The sequence below is a fragment of the Thamnophis sirtalis genome, unplaced genomic scaffold (assembly GCF_051295495.1).
Source record: "Thamnophis sirtalis isolate CommonGarterSnake01/CBP01778 unplaced genomic scaffold, rThaSir2_p1.2 scaffold_14, whole genome shotgun sequence".
In the NCBI taxonomy this organism is placed as follows: Eukaryota; Metazoa; Chordata; class Lepidosauria; order Squamata; family Natricidae; genus Thamnophis; species Thamnophis sirtalis.
This window is the reverse complement of record NW_028261394.1, coordinates 27,748,831-27,768,698: the sequence shown is the minus strand read 5'-3', so window position 1 is coordinate 27,768,698 and position 19,868 is coordinate 27,748,831. Positions and strand designations below refer to the sequence as shown.

At 43.3% G+C, this 19,868-nt stretch overlaps 1 protein-coding gene across 1 annotated transcript in view; it reads right to left on the bottom strand.

Moving 5' to 3' along the window:
- Nucleotides 1-19,868, bottom strand: part of NECAB2 (N-terminal EF-hand calcium binding protein 2) — a 185,038-nt gene that overhangs the window by 117,873 nt on the left and 47,297 nt on the right. The window contains exon 3 of the mRNA XM_087728870.1: nt 6,677-6,785. Within this exon, the coding sequence (XP_087584996.1) occupies nt 6,677-6,785 (109 nt within the window). The remainder of the gene's footprint in view (nt 1-6,676; nt 6,786-19,868) is intronic.

The window sequence follows — 19,868 nt, the reverse complement described above, 5'->3', positions numbered from 1 at the left end:
CCACTATGCCATTCTACAGATAGTGCTGTCAAATCAGGCTTGATCCCAGCTGACAATTCAGATAAACGCTCACCCATCTTGACCTGCCTCTAGCAATAATTTTGTGAGTTCCTGTAATCTTTGATCCTCTATCAAAAACCCTGATTTCTCTAATCCAGTGTTTCGTATCGCCGGCAACTATAAGACGGGTGGACTTTAACTCTTGGAATGGTGGAGTCCTTGGTGCTCTCTGAGCTCAGTTGTTCTCGTTCAGACATTCGGTGTGAAACATCTGTATGAAAACAGATGAGGAAGTGGACAAGGCCATCGGAGCAGTGAGTGCCTCCACATGTGTACTGGACCCGTGTCCCTCCTGGCTGGTCGCGAACAGCAGGGAAGTGACACGGGGCTGGATCCAGGTGATAGTGTTAAAGGAGGCAGTGGTGAGACCCCTACTGAAGAGACCGTCCTTGGATCCAGCCGTTTTAAATAACTATCATCCAGTCTCCAACCTCCCCTTTGTTGGGAAGGTTGTTGAGAAAGTGGTGGCCTCTCAGCTCCGGCGGTCCTTGGAAGAAGCCAATTATCTAGACGCCTTCCAATGTGGTTTCAGGCCTGGCTACAGCACGGAAACTGCTTTGGTCGCACTGACCGATGATCTCTGGAGAGCCCAGAGACGGGGGCCAGGCCTCCGTTCTGGTGCTCCTGGACCTCTCAGCGGCCTTCAATACCATCAACCATGGTATCCTTCTGCGGTGGTTGCGAGAGGTGGGGGTGGGAGGCACCGTTTTTCGGTGGTTCTCCTCCTACCTCTCGGGCAGGTCGCAGTTGGTGTTGGTTGGAGGACAGAGGTCGACCCCTAGGTCCCTTAACTATGGGGTGCCACAGGGTTCGGTCCTGTCCCCCCTCCTGTTCAACATTTACATGAAGCCGCTGGGAGAGATCATCCGACGGCACGGGATAAAATACCACCAGTATGCGGATGATACTCAATTGTATCTGTCTGCCCCGTGCCAGCTCAGTGAAGCAGTTGACATGATGTGTCAGTGCCTGGAGGATGTGAGGGTCTGGATGGGGGTTAACAAGCTGGCTCTCAATCCTGACAAGACCGAGTGGCTTGTGTTTTTTCCTCCCACAAATTGGCAAGGTATTCCATCTCTCAGGCTGGGGGGTGAAATTATACACCCCTCAGACAGGGTTCGCAATTTGGGAGTCCTCCTGGACCCACAGCTGACCTTAGATCACCATTTGTCGGCTGTGACCAGGGGGGCATTTGCCCAGGTTCGCCTGGTGCACCAATTGCATCCCTACCTGAACCGGGAGGATCTTACAACAGTCACTCATGCCCTTGTGACCTCAAGACTGGACTACTGCAATGCGCTCTACATGGGGCAGCCCTTGAAGAGTGTTCGGAGACTTCAGCTGGTCCGCAAGCTGCACTGGTTGCCTATTGGTCTCCGGATATGCTTCAAGGTGCTAGTTATTACTTATAAAGCCCTACATGGTATTGGACCTGGGTACTTGAGAGACCGCCTCCTGACAATTGCCTCCCATAGACCCATTAGATCCCACAGATTAGGCCTCCTCCGAATTCCATCTGCCGGCCAATGCCAGCTGTCGACCACCTGGAGGAGGGCCTTCTCTGTGGCTGCTCCGGCCCTTTGGAACGAGCTCCCCGTGGGGATTCGGACCCTCACCACCCTTCAGGCCTTCCAGACAGCCTTTAAGGCCTGGCTGTCCCAGCAAGCCTGGGGTTGAGTTCCCCCCCCCCCTACTCAAATTTCCTGTGCTTGCTGTGCTTTTTTAAACTGTTGTATCACTGTCCTGTTTGTCTTACTTTCTGTATTTGTTTTTCCCCTTCCCCTGGTTTTTGTTCAGCCGCCCTGAGTCCCTTTGGGGAATAGGGGGGCTTATAAATCGAATAAATACCAAATACCAAATACCAAAACCACCAAGTTTAGAGAGCACCGACAGCTCCATAGTTCAACCTTGAGCTACAGAGATTCTCTTCTGTTACCCCCCGAATTCCTCAACCAGTTGAAGTCCACACATCTTGAGGATGCCAAACACTGAGAAACACTGCTCTGATTTTTGTCCTCCCCTTTTCTTCCTCCTTGATTTTACGACCTTTTTTGCAGCAGTTGTTAAGTGAAAGTGACAGTTATAAAGCAGTTGGGATGCAGTTTTGCCAAAAACTGGAAGTAAATATTAGTTTTTGGCAAAACCATCATAAAACACAGTTGTGTGACCACAGGGTGCTGCAAGCAATTATAAGTGCACCCCAGCTGCCAAGCACCCCCAGTTTGGTCCCATGACTGCAGTGACCATCAGAACTTTGAAAGTGGGCCATGCAAAGCCCCCAGTAGGTCTGTTATCTTTGTTTGTTGTCCAGAATTCCTAAATATGCCAACAATGAATCCTTGCCCTTCCTTGTGCCAGCTTTCTTTTCAAGGGGTGCTAGAAGGACTGCAGTGAGGGGTCCCATAAAACAATGGAAGATGTTTCCATTGAAAAGATGACCCTCTCATTTGCAAGCCATTGAAACAAAACCCAAGTAAGATCTCAAGATGATACCCAAGTCACCTTCTCCAAATTTGCATTCCTGCGTATTATTTCCCCTGACTCCACCCATTTGAAGCCACTGTCCCAAACAGTTCAGAACAATTCTTAGCTCTGAGCCAGAAATGATTTTGCAATATTCAAAGAAACATGCACTCTGAACGAGAAACACATTTTCAGCTAATAACTAACTGGGAAGTGAGAATGAGGCTACATGGCTTGATGGTGTGGGCCACAAAACATTATCCGGTTTCCTACTGTGAGGATGGTAGGAGAGAATTCTGGACAAGAATTAAGTTAAAGTAAAGGTTCCCCTCGCATATATGTGCTAGTCGTTCCTGACTGTAGGGAGTGGTGCTCATCTCCTTTTCAAAGCTGAACAGCCAGCACTATTCGAAAACATCGCCATGGTCATGTGGCCGGCATGACTAAATGCCGAAGGTACACAGAACGCTGTTACCTTCCCACCAAAGGTGGTTCCTATTTTCCTACTTGCATTTTTATGTGCTTTCGAACTGCTAGGTTTGCAGAAGCTGGGAAAAGTAATGGGAGCTCACTCCATTATGCGGTGCTAGGGATTCGCACCGCTGAACTGCCGACCTTTCTAATTGACAAGCTCAGCGTCTTAGCCACTGAGCCGCCGCGTCCCTTTCTGGACAAGAATAGGCCCTCCATTATTTAAAATGTGAAATTATTAGCGTCGTCTTTAAGGAAAAGGGATAAAGGAGAAACACATTGATGGACGAAGGGACGGAAGACTTTCAGAGGAAGAGCAACAGGTACACACTCTTTCCATGAAATGAGAGGTTAATTTGTCTGCCTAAGTCCCAGATAAAGGTGACCTTTTGTGACAGAACTGAGTAACCCCATTCCCTTCCAACACTGATGAGCCAAGGTGGCGCAGTGGTTAAATGCAGCACTGCAGGCTACTGCTAGATCAGCAGGTCAGCGGTTCAAATCTCACCGGCTCAGGGTTGACTCAGCCTTCCATCCTTCCGAGGTGGGTAAAATGAGGACCCAGATTGTTGGGGGCAATATGCTGACTCTCTGTAAACCGCTTAGAGAGGCCTGAAAGGCCTATGAAGAGGTATATAAGTCTACTGCTATTGCTATGATGTTCCCTAGTTGGGTAATGAAATGTCTGCAAGAAATCAACCAAGCTCAGAGGGCACCAAGGACTAAGTGCAAAGCTGAGCTACAGAGATTCTCTTACGTGCAGTTAATCTGGATAGAAAATCTTAAACCAAAGATTTAAAAAAAATATCCTCCTTGGAATATCTGATGAATGGAAGACACTTTGGGGCTGCTTAACAGAAGATTTTCTTCCGCCAGAGGAGATAAAAACCCAATTGCTTCTCAATCCAATCATCTAAACCGAAAGAAAGTGTTGCAGCTATGGAGTCTGAAAGAAAAGCCAAATACATTTCAAACTTTTTCACTCACACCGAGTTGGGTAGCAATAACTGGTTCTCTCCCCCCCACTCAGCTTTTTCTACTTGCATTTCTTGTCATAATTAATTGCTTTTTAGATGTATGTTTTTCTCCTTCGGTGAGTGCTATTTATATGTGCATAGATATTGCCTGCTTGTAAGCAAGTATATTTTATACGGGACAATTTGATTGTGCTTCTAATTTTATCTACAGCTCCAAGTTATCTCTGGTTAGGTTTGGCCCAGCAATTATATATTTTCATAACTTTGACATTTTTTTAAAAAAAAGTATTATTCTGGCTTTTAGTCCCTACTGTGAAAGTCTTGACTAAATAATATGTCAAGTTTGTCCTTAAGCATTGCAGGTAGGCCTCAACATATGACCACAACTGAGTCCAAAAATTCTGTTGCTAAGGGAGACATTTGTTAAGTGAATTTTACCACCTTTCTTGCCATAGCTATTAAGTGAATCACTGCAGTTGTTAAGTTAAATGAACCTGGCTTCCCCCTTAACTTTTCAGAAGGTCACAAAAAGGGATCAAATGACCATTGGACCGTCATAAATGTGAGACAGTCATCAAGCACCTGAATTTTGATCATGAGGCCATGGGGATGCTGCAACGATCGTGTCAGCCGGATGTCCAGCTTGGTTTCCCGAAGCTTGCTTGCTCTGGACTGCCATAGAAATGGGGGGGTGGCGGGGGGGGTTAGGTATTAGGGGAAGCGAGATGGTATGGGCAGTTCCGTGAGAAACGTGGAGCAGTTCCGTGAGAAATGGGGGAAGGGAGGCTTGCACTCATGAATCTGGCACTGCTAAGTGGAGTTGTTTATACTTTTTCAAGGCCAACCGTCCTGAGGCACACAACACCTGCAGATTTTCCCAAAGCATCTTACTGGATGCTAATTAGATTCTCTGTGCTGAACCGTGGGTTGCTTTTCAATTGTGTAATTTTCGGGCGGCTTATTCCAGATCTCACCTTGCTTTCCCCTGCTATCAATTCATTCGTAATAATAGAATAACAGAATCAGAAGGGACCTTGTAGGACATCAAGTCCAAACCCCCTCACCCAAGCAGAAGACCCTACTAACTTCTGACTGATTGATGTCCAATCTCTTCTTGGAAGCCTCCAGTGATGAAGCTCCCATAACTTCTGAAGGCAACTTCTGTTCCATGGATTGATTGTTCTCACTGTCAGAAAATTCCTCCTTATTTCCAGGTTGAATCTCTCCTTGCTCAGTTTCCATCCAACACGTCTGGTGTTTGGGTGTTTTGGAATACAGGTTGACCTCCTCCTCCTCTCCGTGGCAGCCCCTCAAATATTCGAAGACTGCTACCCTGTCTCCTCAGGTCCTGGCCCGCAGTGCCTCTGCCAGTGAAAATGGAGCTCGGGAAGGTTATGTGCGGCCCTCCCGAGCTCCATTTTCACTGGCAGAGGGTTGCAGGAGGTTGTCACAGCCGAAAACAGAACTCGGGAGCCAATTTTCGCTGGCAGAGTGCTTGGGACGCCACAGGCACCCCCAACACAAGTGATGTCATGCTGGCCAGGCCCAGCCTGGCCCTACCACCCCTGACCCTCCAATGTCAAACGCAACCCTGATGCAGCCCCCAATGAAATTGAGTTCGACACCCTTGATGTAGATAGTGATGTTAAATAATTGTTAAAAAAAACTTAGAAAGGAAGGAAGGAAGGAAGGAAGGAAGGAAGGAAGGAAGGAAGGAAGAAAGAAAGAAAGAAAGAAAGAAAGAAAGAAAGAAAGAAAGAAAGAAAGAAAGAAAGAAAGAAAGAAAGAAAGAAAGATTCTGCATTTAGCCAGAAAAGTTTCATAAGATTTCTCCTATAAATACATTTTGAAAGGAAGGTTTTTAAAATGCAAGATTGTTTTTCCATGCATTACAATCTTTTGACAGTTTTTTTTCTAAATATCATATATTTTATTTTCTTATATTGGACTTGTTCGAATTGAACATTGGATACTACTAAATTCTTTTCTGCTTAGCTTTTGTGCAAAAATGTCTTTTTTTGTGAAGGTCATTTTTCATGAAAAGAAACTACATATTTCTTTTACTTCTCTAAATTAGACCTTCAATCAGAGGAAGGCTCACAATTCAGGAAGGAATGTGAAGATAAGGTAATGAAACTTTAATTAAACCTTAAAATATAGTATAACTATATTTGGATAATGACTGTAAGTATATATAGATCTTTCTCTGAAGAGAAAACCAGTGATTTAAAAAGTTCTTTTAAAATGACAAATGACAAACAGACAAACAATGGAAGGCAATTACAAAATTTAAAAAGATAATTATAGGAAACATAAAATCCATCTTTCCAATAGAGAGAGAGAAAGTACCCAGAATCAAATTGAGCCTAAAAATATACCGTTTCCCCCCAAATAAGACCTGCCCAGATAATAAGCCCAATCAGGCTTTTCAGTGCATGCGCTGAAATAAGCCCTCCCCCAAAAATAAGCTCCCCTCAAAAAAATATCGCAACTCAGCAGCAGCCATAAGGTGATCATGCTCGCCGCCTCCTGCACCTCAAAAATAATAAGACTTCCCCGAAAATAAGGCCAAGCGCTTATTTCGAGAGACCAAAGAAAATAAGACCCTGTCTTATTTTTGGGAAAACACTGTAGAAATGCACATAGAAAGGCATTAAGGCTTGTCTTGATGGGGAAAAGCAGTTAAGAAGTCCAAAGGGACTCACCTGGTGTTGTCAGAATCGATGGTGTGGAAAAGTTTCTCCAACTCCTCTTCGTTAAGAGTCCCATCGGAAAAAAAGGCCTGGAATTCTTCCAAGGACAATTTCCCATCATCTGTAAGCAACACAACAGAAGGTGTGATCGATTACCAGCAGAGGGGAAGCATAACCAATACAAAGACACCCAACAGCCAGGGTCACAATCTTTGCTTGCCAAGTGAGAAGGTCACAAAAGATGATGACATAACCATGGGGCACTGCAACCATGCCAGATACATGCCAGTTGTCAAAGCCACCCAAATTCTGATCCAGTCATCCTGAGGATTACTGTAAGTGGAGGGCCGGTCATAAATCACTTTTTTCAGTGCTACTGCAACTTCCAACAGACACTAAATGAAAGCTTGTAACTCAAGGACGACTTGTACTGTCTTGCTAGAGAGGAGCAATTAACCTATTTCTCCCCTAAGACACTTATCTGAAAGTAAAATGTGCACTTATGTCGCTATTAGAATTTTGGATCAATGTGTCGATGAATACAGAGTATTGCATAAGTAGGCTATAAACATTTTGATTCTATTTGCAATTACTATTTATGAGATTCAGGGTTTTCTTCAGCAACTGCTATAAAAGTAAAGGAAAAGGTTCTCCTCACACATGTGTCCTAGTCGTTCCCGACTCTAGGGAGTGGTGCTTGTCTCCGTTTCAAAGCCAAAGAGCCAGCTCTGTCGGAAGACATCTCCGTGGTCATGTGGCCGGCATGACTAAATGCCGAAGGCGCACAGAATGTTGTTACCTTCCCACCAAAGGTGGTTCCTGTTTTTCTAATGCATTTTTACATGCTTTCGAACTGCTAGGTTGGCAGAAGCTGGGACAAGTAACGGGGATTTGAACTGACGACCTTTCTGATTGGCAAGCTCAGCATCTTAGCCACTAAGCCACAGGGTCCCTAACTGCTATACAAAGCAAGTATGAAAAGACTCAGGAGATATTTAAAAAAATAAAACCCAGATTTCAGAAATTTGACAAAACTAAAGTAACTCATTGCTGTACCTGTCTGCTGTACAGACAGGTTTTTAAGTGGATTTTTAAAAAAAATCCCAATGAAGCTATAAACTTGTGAGATCCCTACAATTCAGTAAATGATATATTGATTTCTTATACAGCCTAAACCCAATTTGCTTTATTTCTCTGGCCCCAAACCTATTCACGTGGTTTTCAGGTATTTGTAATATCAGAACATTATAGAGGCTTTGATTCTCATTCTTTAAACTATATTGTGAACCCAGCCCAAATATGCTTTGCCCAATAAACCAGGTTTAAACAAAACTCTGGTTTAATAAACCACCATGGCTGGTTGCAAGTCTATACTAAGAACCATTTAATGGTTTGCCATCACTCTGCTTCTGTTGGAAAAGAGAGAAGACGGATTTTGGGGGAAGAGTCAAGAGAAGAATCAGCATGGAGTCATTATCTTCTATATATATATAAAAGGCAAATACCACTCACTCATCACAAAATCTCCAGAACCATAAAACCTACAAACTTGAAATTCAGCACTTATGTTCCTCTTGGCTTCTAGGTGGTCGCTAAGAAAGGATTTTTCAAAATGACCATCAGATCATTACTAATTCTTATACAGTAATTAACATGCTCTGATGCTAAGGAGTTCTACTCCCCCTACCCACCTGAAAAGAACTCTGTTCCAACTGCCAGTTGCCTTATATGGGTGTGGCCAGCATATGCTTTATCCATTCTGTGGGCTGGCCCAATCATATGGTTTCATAGCGAAGCACAAATATCCAGCTAGTGTTAATGTGCTTAGTCCAACCCTTCTTGAATTTTGTTGACTTATCTGGCGTCTATTCTCTCTTCTCTATTCTGTTCTGTTCTGTTCCATTCTCTATTCGATTGTATTCTAGTCTCTATTCTATTCTATTCTATTCTATTCCATTCCATTCCATTCTATTCTATTCTGTATTCTATTCTGTATTCTCTTCTCTTCTGTATTCTATTCTATTCTATTTGTTTCTATTCTAAATGTTCAGTTCCTACAATTCATTTTTATCTCTTCTTCCCCTTTATTTCCAGTGCATATACAGTGATAAACATAGCGTTATCTCATACATGAATTAATAATAAATAATTAGCTAATATCAAGTCCCTAAATATCCTCCAAAGTTTAAATCTTCCTTCAAAAGCTACAGTACAAACTTATTAAAAGTCTCACCTTGATACTTGGGCCAAGCATAGTTCAACCCACCCTTTTATCCTTTCTATCTATGTAACTTTTTTTAAAATCTATGTAATATTTTTAAGCACACGGAGCACTCTTAAGCTGTGAATCGATTAAATGTCAGGAGCTTGGAGGTCTTAAAGATGAGGCAGATTTGTGAGATAAGAAGTGCCAAGAGCACCAGGGGAACATGGAAAGGATAATTACCTGGCTTTAAAAAAATAGTGGCTTGGCCAATTATAATCCTCTGCCTATCTGAGAGTACAAGTTAAAATAAGCAATGCTGAGCCGAGAACTTGCTGGATCTTAGAAGGTTTATGAGGAAGCTGCCAAAAATATACCGAGGTTGAAAAACACAATATACGGTTTGCCGGGATTTTGCTGGATGTGAATGAGAGGAATTCACATTAGCATAACAAAAAGGGGTTTTGTTGGGACAAGGAGTCCGCTTTTGGATTTGATGAAGCCTAGGTCAGAACAGCGACTTCTACTCCAATTAAAGACATATTTGACTTCATTGTCCGGCTGGCAGCCCCCCGGGGGAGGGCCTTCTCTGTAGCTGCGCCAGCCCTGTGGAACGATCTACCCGTAGAGATCCGGACCCTTACCACTCTCCCGGCCTTCCGTAAAGCCAGTAAGACCTGGCTGTTCCGGCAGGCCTGGGGCTGTTGATCAATGTCCAGCCCCACTTAGACTGAATGGATGTTGTGTAATTTTAACAATTGTATTTTTTACTTTTAAATTTTTAAATGCTTTTTTATCTGTCTGTAAGCCGCCCAGAGTCCCAAGGGAGTGGGCGGCATGCAAATTTTATTAAATTGAAATTGAAATTGAATTGTCTTCGCTTGATCAAACCTTGGAAACCAGAGCATTCAGATGGGTTTTCAGTAAATTATTTGCTAGGCAAATATCCAAACATGAGATAGCGGAGTATATTTTTAAGGAGTTTGCTGTAGCGAGACCAACACGAATGGATCATTCCGAGCCGAGCCGAGGTGGCGCAGTGGTTAGGGTGCAGTACTGCAGGCCACTTCAGCTGACTGTTATCTGCAGTTCAGTGGTTCTAATCTCACCGGCTCAAGGTTGACTCAGCCTTCCATCCTTCCGAGGTGGGTAAAATGAGGACCCGGATTGTTGTTGGGGGCAATATGCTGACTCTGTAAACCGCTTAGAGAGGGCTGAAAGCCCTATGAAGCGGTATATAAGTCTAACTGCTATTGCTATTGCTATTCCTTCTGTTTCACTTGGGTTTGCACACATCAGCTTAGATGAATGTCGATTATGGCATGTAAAGGTGGTTTCTTTGGGGTCTGAGACTGTTAAAAATATCAATTTTCCTTCCTCACTGTAAAGAAAGTGTAAGACTGGAAAAAAACAAGAATTAGCTTTAGATAAGTCATGTCCAGTCTAGAGAAGAGAAGAGAAGAAATAAGGGTGATAAGAAACATCATCTTCCAATATTTGATGGGCTATTACAAAGAAGAGGGAGTCCACCTCCAAAGCACCAGAAGGCAGGACAATCAACAGAGAGATAATCACCCAAGAAAGATCCAACCTAGAACTAAGAACAAATTTCCTGACAGTGAGAACAATTAATTGTTTGCTTGCCTCCAGAAGTTGTAGGTGCTCCATCACTGCAATGATCAGCTGGCCAGCATGCATGCCCACACCCGTGGGCATGCATGCTGGCCAGCTGATCATTGCAGTGATGGAGCACCTACACCCGAAAACATTCCAGTTTCCAGCACCCACAAAGGCCAGCTGATCGTCGTGCACGCAAGAAACCCAAAAGAGGAACGGACGATGCCACACGTGACAGGCAAAATGGCCTCTCTGTGCCACTTTGGGCACATTTGCCCTGGGTTCGCCATCACAGGTCTGTAAGAATTCCAGGAGCTGAAGCATTTCCAAAGCTGTGATAGTCTTAAGAACACAGAATATCAGAATTGGAAGGGACCTTGGAGGTCTTCTAGTCCAACCCCCTTTTCAAGCAGGAGACCCTCTACCATTCCAGACAAGTGACCATCCAATTTCTTCTTAAAAGCCTCCAGAGATGGCGCACCAGCGACTTTTGAAGGCAAGTTAAGTGTTAGGATTGGTTGTAAGTCCTTTTTTCCCCAGTTTTATTGTAATTTTGAATGGTCACTAAATGAATAGTTGTAAGTTGAGGACTACTCAAATACTGTGTTAAGAAGGGATTCAGGCTAGCTTTTCCCTGATGTAAGAGGATGAATACTTGCAAGATTCTGCTATAATGGTCTATCTTAGTTAAGTGTAGATCTGGTGTTACTGTGGAGTTGATTTTTCCGCTCTGCTGTTCTTCAGAGCTACAATATTTGAGTGCAACATCTATTCATAATGTCCTTCAACCGTGTCTCCACTTCCCCTTGACAATAAAAAGTGGAATAATTTGAATATTGTTCTGCCATCTGGACTGATCTCAGTGTGTGAACGTTGTCTTTGAACGTATCAGTTGACACTGATCAAAACCTGCATTGTAATGTCTCATTTTTTTTCTTCTTGCAAAGAGGTTTCTAATTTTCTCTTTCCTTGTTCTCAAAGTGCTGAAGAATTTCCTTTCAACGTCTTTGATGGTGTTGGTGAACTTTTGTTGTTAGAAATGGTGAAGAAGAATGTGTTGGCAACTATTCTGATCCTTCTATAATTCACAGCCTCCCAAGATGCTCATTTTACCAACCTACACATGTCTTCACTACTGATTTAACAAAAGCACAAATAACCAGAAGAGTTACAGTGGAGAGATGACAACGCAATAGCCATAGCAATAGCACTTATATACCACTTCACAGTGCTTTCCAGCCTTCTCTAAGTGGTTTACAAAGTCAGCCTCTTGCCCCCAACAGTCAGGATCCTCATTTTACCCGCCTCAGAAGGATGGAAGGCTGACTTCCATCAACCTTGAACCAGTGAGAATCAAACTACTGGCAGTTGGCAACTTAGCCTGCAATATTGCATTCTAACCACTTTGCACCATGGATGGAGAGAGGGATGGATAGAAGGGCAGTAGCACAGACTTATATACTGCTTCACAGTGCTTCACAGCCCTGTCTAAGCAGTTTGCAGAGTCAGCCCCTTGCCCCCAACAATCTGGGTTTACCCACCTCGGAAGGATGGAAGGCTGAGTCAACCTTGCACTGGTCAGGATCGAACTGCTGTCAGTCACAGTCAGACTGCAATATTGCATTCTAACTAATGCACACCATGGATGGATGGATGGATGGATGGCAACAGTAATAGCACTTAGGCTTATATACCACTTTACAGTGCTGTACAGCCTCTCTAAGCAGTTTACAGAGTCAGCCTTTTGCCCTCAACAATCTGGATCCTCATTTTACCCACCTTGGAAGGATGGAAGGCTGAGTCAATCTTGAGCCTGGTGAGATTCAAATTGCCAAATTGCAGGCAGCTGGCAGTCAGCAGAAGTAGCTTGCAGTACTGCACTCTAACCACTGTGCCACCATGGCTCGTAAATGTATGTAAATATACAGTTTACAATACATGCCAGTTGCCAAGCATTTGAATTTTGATCACATGATCATGGGGAATACTGTATTCTAACCACTGCGCACTATGGATAGATGGAAGGAAGGAAGAGAGGGGGAGAAAGGGAGGGAGAGTGGAAGCAATAGCACAGACTTATATACTGCTTCACAGTGCTTTACAGCCCTCTCTAAGCACCTTACAGCCTATTTAATACGGACAATAGATTGTTTTGCCTCTGGGAAAGAAATAGAAGCTCACAATCATTCTGAATGACAATACCAAATTTGTTGATGACGATAGGCAGGGAATTATGAATGAAAACACTAAAACAGATGTCAATATAAATTGAAGGCATCTGCGTTGTGGAGGAAGCCAGAGGCTGCTGACAGTTGCACGTTACACTCCACTGAATGGAAGAAGCCGGAGATGACTTTTAACAGGGGGGAAATCTTAACAATCTCAATGAATGGATTCCCAAGTAAAAGTAATTCTAAGGCACATGAATGGATGGATAAAAATGTGATGAAAGAATACAGAGAAAGTAATTAGATGATTCAGAGACAGAAGAATGCATTCGATTGGTGAGATTCTACTTAGAAAAAAGGACTCTTTGTTTTGAATACATGGGTAAAGCTAGGAGTATGTAACTATGGTAACTTTGCAACCTGTGGAACTTCAACTCCCAGAATTCCTCAGCCAGTCAGGAATTCTGGGAGTTGAAGTCCACAGGTTGCCATAATTGCTCATCTCTGGCCTAAGCATCTGCCTAGCTACTGGAAAGGAATAAATATAAATCTACAGATATAATAAAAAATTTGAGAGAATTGGTGGAGGATGCAAGAGAAATGAGAGGTTTTAAAATGGAATAGGCTATATCGGTAAATCAGATTAAGTCACATTCAGTGACGTGCGGTGAGGTTTATGGCTGGTGAGGCAGTCCTCTCCCCCGACACCCCACTGACTAAAGCACTTTCTTTCGCCTGCCTGAGCTCGCGGCAGCCTGCCTGAGCTCTGCCGTGAGCACAGGCGGGTGAAAGAAAGTGACTTTAGTCAGTGGGGTGTCATGGGAGAGAAGAGAATGCCTGAGCATTGCATTCATTAAAGAAAAAAGAAAAAAAGGAAATTTGAAGGAAAAGAGGGAGCATGGGGTGGGGGTGGGGGACATCAGAAATGGAGAAAGAGAGGAGGAAGAGTGAGCGTGATGCTGCAGCTTTAAACAGAATGACAGAGTTGAAGCCTCTAAAAAATGTGCCCTCTACTATGAGGCAGGAGAACTGCGTGTCATAACTACCTCAGGATTTTTTAGGCTTTTAACCCTCACTTAACTCTCCTTGAGCACCTAAAAAGTCAGACTAGATGAGGCATGCAGTTCTCCTGCCTCATAGTAGAGGGCGCTTTTTTAGAGGCTTTTTAAAACAGGCAGTCATTCACGGTGTGGCAGCAGCTAGGTAGCCTAACCTCAGCACTCGCCTTTTCCTGTTTACATTTTTTTTTCTTTTCATGATTGACAGTGGTGAGGCTGTGCCTCCCCTGCCTCCCCTGCCTGCACGTCACTGGTCAGATTAACCGAGTTGGAAGGGGCCCTATAGGCCATCTAGTCCAACCCTCTGCCCAGGCAGGAGACCCTACACCATTTCTGACAGATGGCAGCCCAGTCTCTTCTTGAAAGTCCTAATTTACGATCACAATTAGGGACTATAATTTCTGCTATAAGTGGTTGCAGTGGTAACAATTTTTGACAATTTTATGGTCATTAAATGAATTGCATAAGTCATTAAGTGAATCACACAGTTATTAAGTAGTTCCAGTTTCCCCTATGGGTTGGTGGGGTTTTTTTTGGCAGAAAAGGATCCCTCGCATCATCTCAGTCACATGACTGCAGGACCCTGCAACCAGTCATAACTGTGAGCCAGTTGCCAAACATCTGAATTGTGACCATGTGACCATCAAGGTAGCACAAAGGTTATTAGATGGGAACGCAGGTCATAAGTCACAAATATGAGATCTGTGTCAGGTTTCCAAAAAATGCCCTAATTGATTCATGAGCCTCCGACCAAACTTCAACAGAAAATTAGTCATTTATTAAGAGCATTTGTTTTTGGCAAGATCTTTTTGCAGTCAGATCTAAGCTTTGTTTGAGTTGTAGCTGAACTTTACCTCTGTTCCTTCCCTCCCTCAGTCTGTGTCATAAATCACATTCCCCAATGAGGTGCACCACCTCCCAAGCCTGCTGCAGCCATCTGAGATCCGACTTTAGCCAAAAGTATACATGGAATGCGCTCCCCCCCTTATTTTTGCTTATTTTTATCCATTTATTTGTACCATTTTTCCATGTGTTTTTCATACTTGTTTCCTTGTACTTGTTGACAAATAAATAAATAAACAAACAAACAAAATCGTGGCAACACTGAAGCCTCCAAGATAGCCTCAGTCAGGCCAGCTTCAGAGCTGACACTATCCTTATGTCATGGTGCAAACATCTGCAAGGAGTAACAGTCACGGACAATATTGGAAGGATTAAAAAAAAGTCTTGAGAGAAAAATAAATACAGATGGGAACACCTATATTTTCCCGTCATCTCCCCATCCCCCATTCCAGGTAAGAGCATCTTAAACCATTTCAGCCCAAGAATTTCAAAGATGCTTCATGAATATTTAAGAACTATTTTCTTTTTGCTGAATGCATTTTCTCTCTCTCACACACACACAGCTTAGTGCTTCAGTTAGAAAATGAATAAGGACCTTGGGCCAGTTGCCCAGGTCATTAAACTTAATGGGCAGAGGCCAGAGATGGTATTCAGCAGGTTCTGACCAGTTCTGGAGAACCCGTAGCGGAAATTTTGAATAGTTTGGAGAACCGACAAATACCACCTCTGGCTGGCCTCGCCCCCATCTATTCTCTGCCTCCTGAGTCCCAGCTGATCGGGAGGAAATGGAGATTTTGCAGTAACATGCCACGCCCTCCAACCCATGTCCACAAGCCACACCCACAGAACCAGTAGTAAAAAAATTTGAATCCCACCACTGGTAAGGCCATGTCAGAATCATCAGAAGAAATAGCCATTTAAAAAAATTATATTTGAGACTGATGACCCAACTCCCTTACAGGGAAATAGAAGGAGTGGTTTATATTTCTTGAGTATTTCTATCTCCTTTCCCTCCCACAATTCCTTTTCCAACCTCCTAAAAATCTCTCACCATAACACTGATAAAACAGAGAGTTGGAAGGCACCTTGTAGGTCATCTAGTCCAACTCCTCTCTCCTCAAGCAGGAGACCTACACCATTTCTGATCAGTCTCTCCTTGAAAGCTTCCAGTGATGAAGCTCCCAGAACTTCTGAAGGCAACTTCTGTTCTGTTGGTTCATTGTCTCCTATTTTCTAGGTTGAATCTCTCCTTGATAAATTTCCATCCGTTATTCCTTGTCTGGCCTTTGGGTGCCTTGGAAAATAGGTTGACTCCTTCTTCTCTGTGGCAGCCCCTCAAATATTGGAAGGCTGCTAATGTATCTCACCTAGTCCTTATCTTCATTAGACTAGCCATGCCCAGTTCCTGTAACCATTCTTCATGTGTTTTAGCCTCTAATCCCCAAATCATATTAGTTGCTCTTCTCTGCACTCTTTCTAGAGTTTCAATAACTTTTTCATAGTGTGGTGATACTGGATGCAGTATTCTTAGCTAGTCCATTGATTAATTGTTCTCCCTGTCAGAAAATTTCTCCTGAATTCTAGGTTGGATCTCTCTTTAATAATCTTCCACTTGTTACTTCTTGCCCTGTCCTCATATACATTGAAGAATAAGTTGTTTTAGAAATTCTGTTTTATGTAAGGCACCACAGTGCAAACAAATACAGTCACCATGTGCTTTACTGCCCAACTATTTAACAATAACAGGAAATAGAAAACTCTCCTCAGAACAAACTCAACCATAGATTATAACCAAGATTACTGCCATCTACTGGCTGTATAATTCTGCAGTTGTTGCAATAGAAAATATATCATAACATGTATTCCAATAAGTTGGCTACCTTTTCTCTGGGATAGTCCCTCAAGTGCTGGAAGACATTTATCATGTCCTCACTAATCCTACTTTTCAATAGGCTAGAGCTAGCTCCATAAACAATTCATATGGTTTAGCTTCCAAACTCTTTATCATCTTTGTTGCTCTCCTCTAGTGTAAGATCTTCACATTCCTGATGCCCTCAGAGGAACATGACTGTTAAAATCTGCAAGATTGTGAGTGAAGCCTCTTGTAAGGTAAATTCCCCTTGCACATACGTACTAGTCATTCCTGACACTAGGGGGTGGTGCTCATCTCTGTTTCAAAGCCGCAGAGCCCATGCTGTCCAAAGACATCTCCGTGGTCATGTGCGCCGGCATGACTAAATGCCCAAGGCTCACAGAACACTGTTACCTTCCCACCAAAAGTGGTTCCTATTTTACTACTTGCATTTTTATGTCCTTTTGAACTGCTAGGTTGGCAGAAGCTGGGACAAGTAACGGAAGCTCACTCCGTTATGCGGCGCTAGGGATTCGAACAGCCGAACTGCCAACCTTCAGATTGACAAGCTCAGCGTCTTAGCCACTGAGCCACCGCGTCCCTCTGAAGCCTCTTGCAGATGGATATAAAAGAGGCTCAGTTTGCATCCTGGTCCTCATTTTACCCTGTTGCCAATTTTGACACACACCCTCGCAAAGAATTCTGGAATTACACTCCTTCGCAAACTGCAGCCTTCTCCTTTGAAACTGGAGCTCTGAACGAATGTAGCGAGAAGAAAAGATCACAGATGGGTAGCATCAAACAGCAAAACATCTGCCAGGTCTACGCAGCAGATCCAAGGGCTTTCCTCTGTCAGGAAACCAGCTTTCAAAAGGCAGGAAACTGCATCAATTAGGCAATATTTTGCCTTTATCTAGCCTCTAATGAGGAACTAATACTGCCGCTCCTTTGCTCCCTGATCCCTATGAAATGAATGACCTATGAAATGCCACATTCCTCATTTGGATATCAGAAGACAAATATTAAAACTTAAGCATCCCTTTAGCATGCAAGACATCACTGCTCCATCGAGTAGAATTCTTTATTGGCCAACTGTGGCTGGACACAGGGCCGGGGTGCTCCCACAGGGGAGGGTTGCACCCATTACTGCTGGTTCGGTGCAGGCAAAAATTTTGGTCGGACTGGTCCAAACTGGTAGGAGCCCACCTCTGATTGGACACACAAGAAGTTTATCTCTGGTGCATAAGCTCTCAGTGTGGATACAAGAAACAAGTGATAAATTGTGATTATAGTCATAAAATACAATAATCATAAATCATAAGATCTAACACTCAGTAATAGTCCTAGGATACTAAATAATCCATCAGCATAAATAATGATAGGGTGCTAATAAAAAATCCAATCAACATACGGAAATCGTGAGGTACAAACAATGAAGTTAGAGTCGCCACGATGTAGAAAAGATGTGGAGACTCTAGAAAGAGTGCAGAGAAGAGCAACAAAGAAGATTAGGGGACTGGAGGCCAAAACATACGAAAAACATTTGCAGGAACTGGGTAGGTCTAGTTTAATGAAAAGAAGGACTAGGGGAGACATGATAAAAGTCTTCCAATATCTCAGGGGCTGCCACAAAGAAGAGGGAGTCAAACTATTTATCAAAGCACCTGAGGGTAGAACAAGAAGCAGTGGGTGGAAACTAATCCAGGAGAGAAGCAACTTAGAACTGAGGAGAAACTTCCTGACAGTTAGAACAATTAATCAGTGGAACAGCTTGCCTCCAGAAGTTGTGAATGCCCCAACATTGGAAGTCTTTGAGAAGATGTTGGATAGCCATTTGTCTGAAACGGTATAGGGTTTCCTGCCTAGGCAGGGGGATGGACTAGAAGACCTCCAAGGTCCCTTCCAACTCTGCTATTGTATTGTATTGTATTGTATTGTATTAAATTACACTCCTTTCATGGAGTGTCATTAAAGTTATGAGTTAAGCTGTGCAGGGCCATCCAAGATGGACAGGCCATAGAGGAGACTTTGACAAAACAAGGTCCACTGGAGAAAGAAATGACAACCTTCTCCATATCCTTGCCAAAAATAATCCCATGGATAGTATCAAAAGGCTAACTCAAGGAGAAGGTACGAGGATAGAAGGTCCTGGCATGATGTGATCCATGGGTTCATGAAGAGTCCGACACAACTTAGTGACTGAACAATAGCATTAACAGAATCTTGCAAATCTGAAAGTATAAATCTCTCGCCGTCTCTTTTACAGCCTGAGAAAGTAGGCAGGATTCTTTCCAAGTCTTTTTCTCTGTCCGTTATGCAGTTGTGGGCTATGCCCTCTCTTATTTGTTTTCTAGGTGGAATCTTTTCACTTCCCCTTCATTTCCAATGTCATTGCCACATACTAGTAGAGCTATCTTTAATTTTAATTACATTTAAATATGAACACAAATCAAATCTATATTCTATTCTGGTCCTCCACTCCTTTGCGGGGTGGGGATGACAACTAATAATTCATTCCAAGTTCCATCTTGGCTTTTAATCCAAAAAAGAAAAATTATACACCCTTACTTTGTGACACAGCATGCTGTGCTAATCCAGTCACCTGCAGTTTAGGCAATGAACCATGATTTAAAAAGTTTATCATACTGTATAAACACAGATTTAAATGGCATTATTGCTGAACCCCAGAGAAAGAACTCTTTGGACAGAAACAAGAAATGTTTTTTTTCTGCAGAATTGTGTTCCAGCGATGCTAAGAGCTATTTTTATTTTCACAAGCCCTGCCCTGTGTTTTGGAAAAAGGGTAGATGGAGAAATGGTGATATGTTAAGTCATGATACCATCCGGCAGTTCTTCATTTGTGCCAGATGTTGTGACATAAATTATATAATCATGTCATTTTTCACAATGACTTGACAGAAAAAAACATTTTCATCTCCTTTAGCTTAAGGGTCTCCAACCTTGGGAACTTTAAGCCTTCTTGTTGTTGTTGTTAGTTGTGAAGTTGTTTCCGAACCATTGTGACCCCATGGGCCGCATTCCTCAAGGCCTTCTTGTCCTCTACTATCCCCTGGAGACCATTTAAGGACGCACCTACTGCTTCACTGACTCCATCCAGCCACCTCATTCTGTCGTCCCCTTCTTCTTCTTTTGCCCTCCATCATTCCCAGCATGAGGCTCTTCTCCAGAGAGTCCTTCCTTCTCATTAGGTGGCCAAAGTCTTTGAGTTTCCTCTTCAGAATCTGGTCTTCTAAAGAGCAGTCAGGGTTGATCTCCTCTAGGACTGACCGGTTTGTCCGCCAAGCAGTCCAAGGGACTCGCAGGAGTCTTCTCCAGCCCCAGAGTTCAAAGGCCTCCATTCTTTGGCACTCAGCCTTCCTTACGGTCCAACCTTCACAGCTATCCATTGCAACTGGGAAAACCGTAGCCTTGACTATGCACACTTTTGTTGGCAGGGTGATGT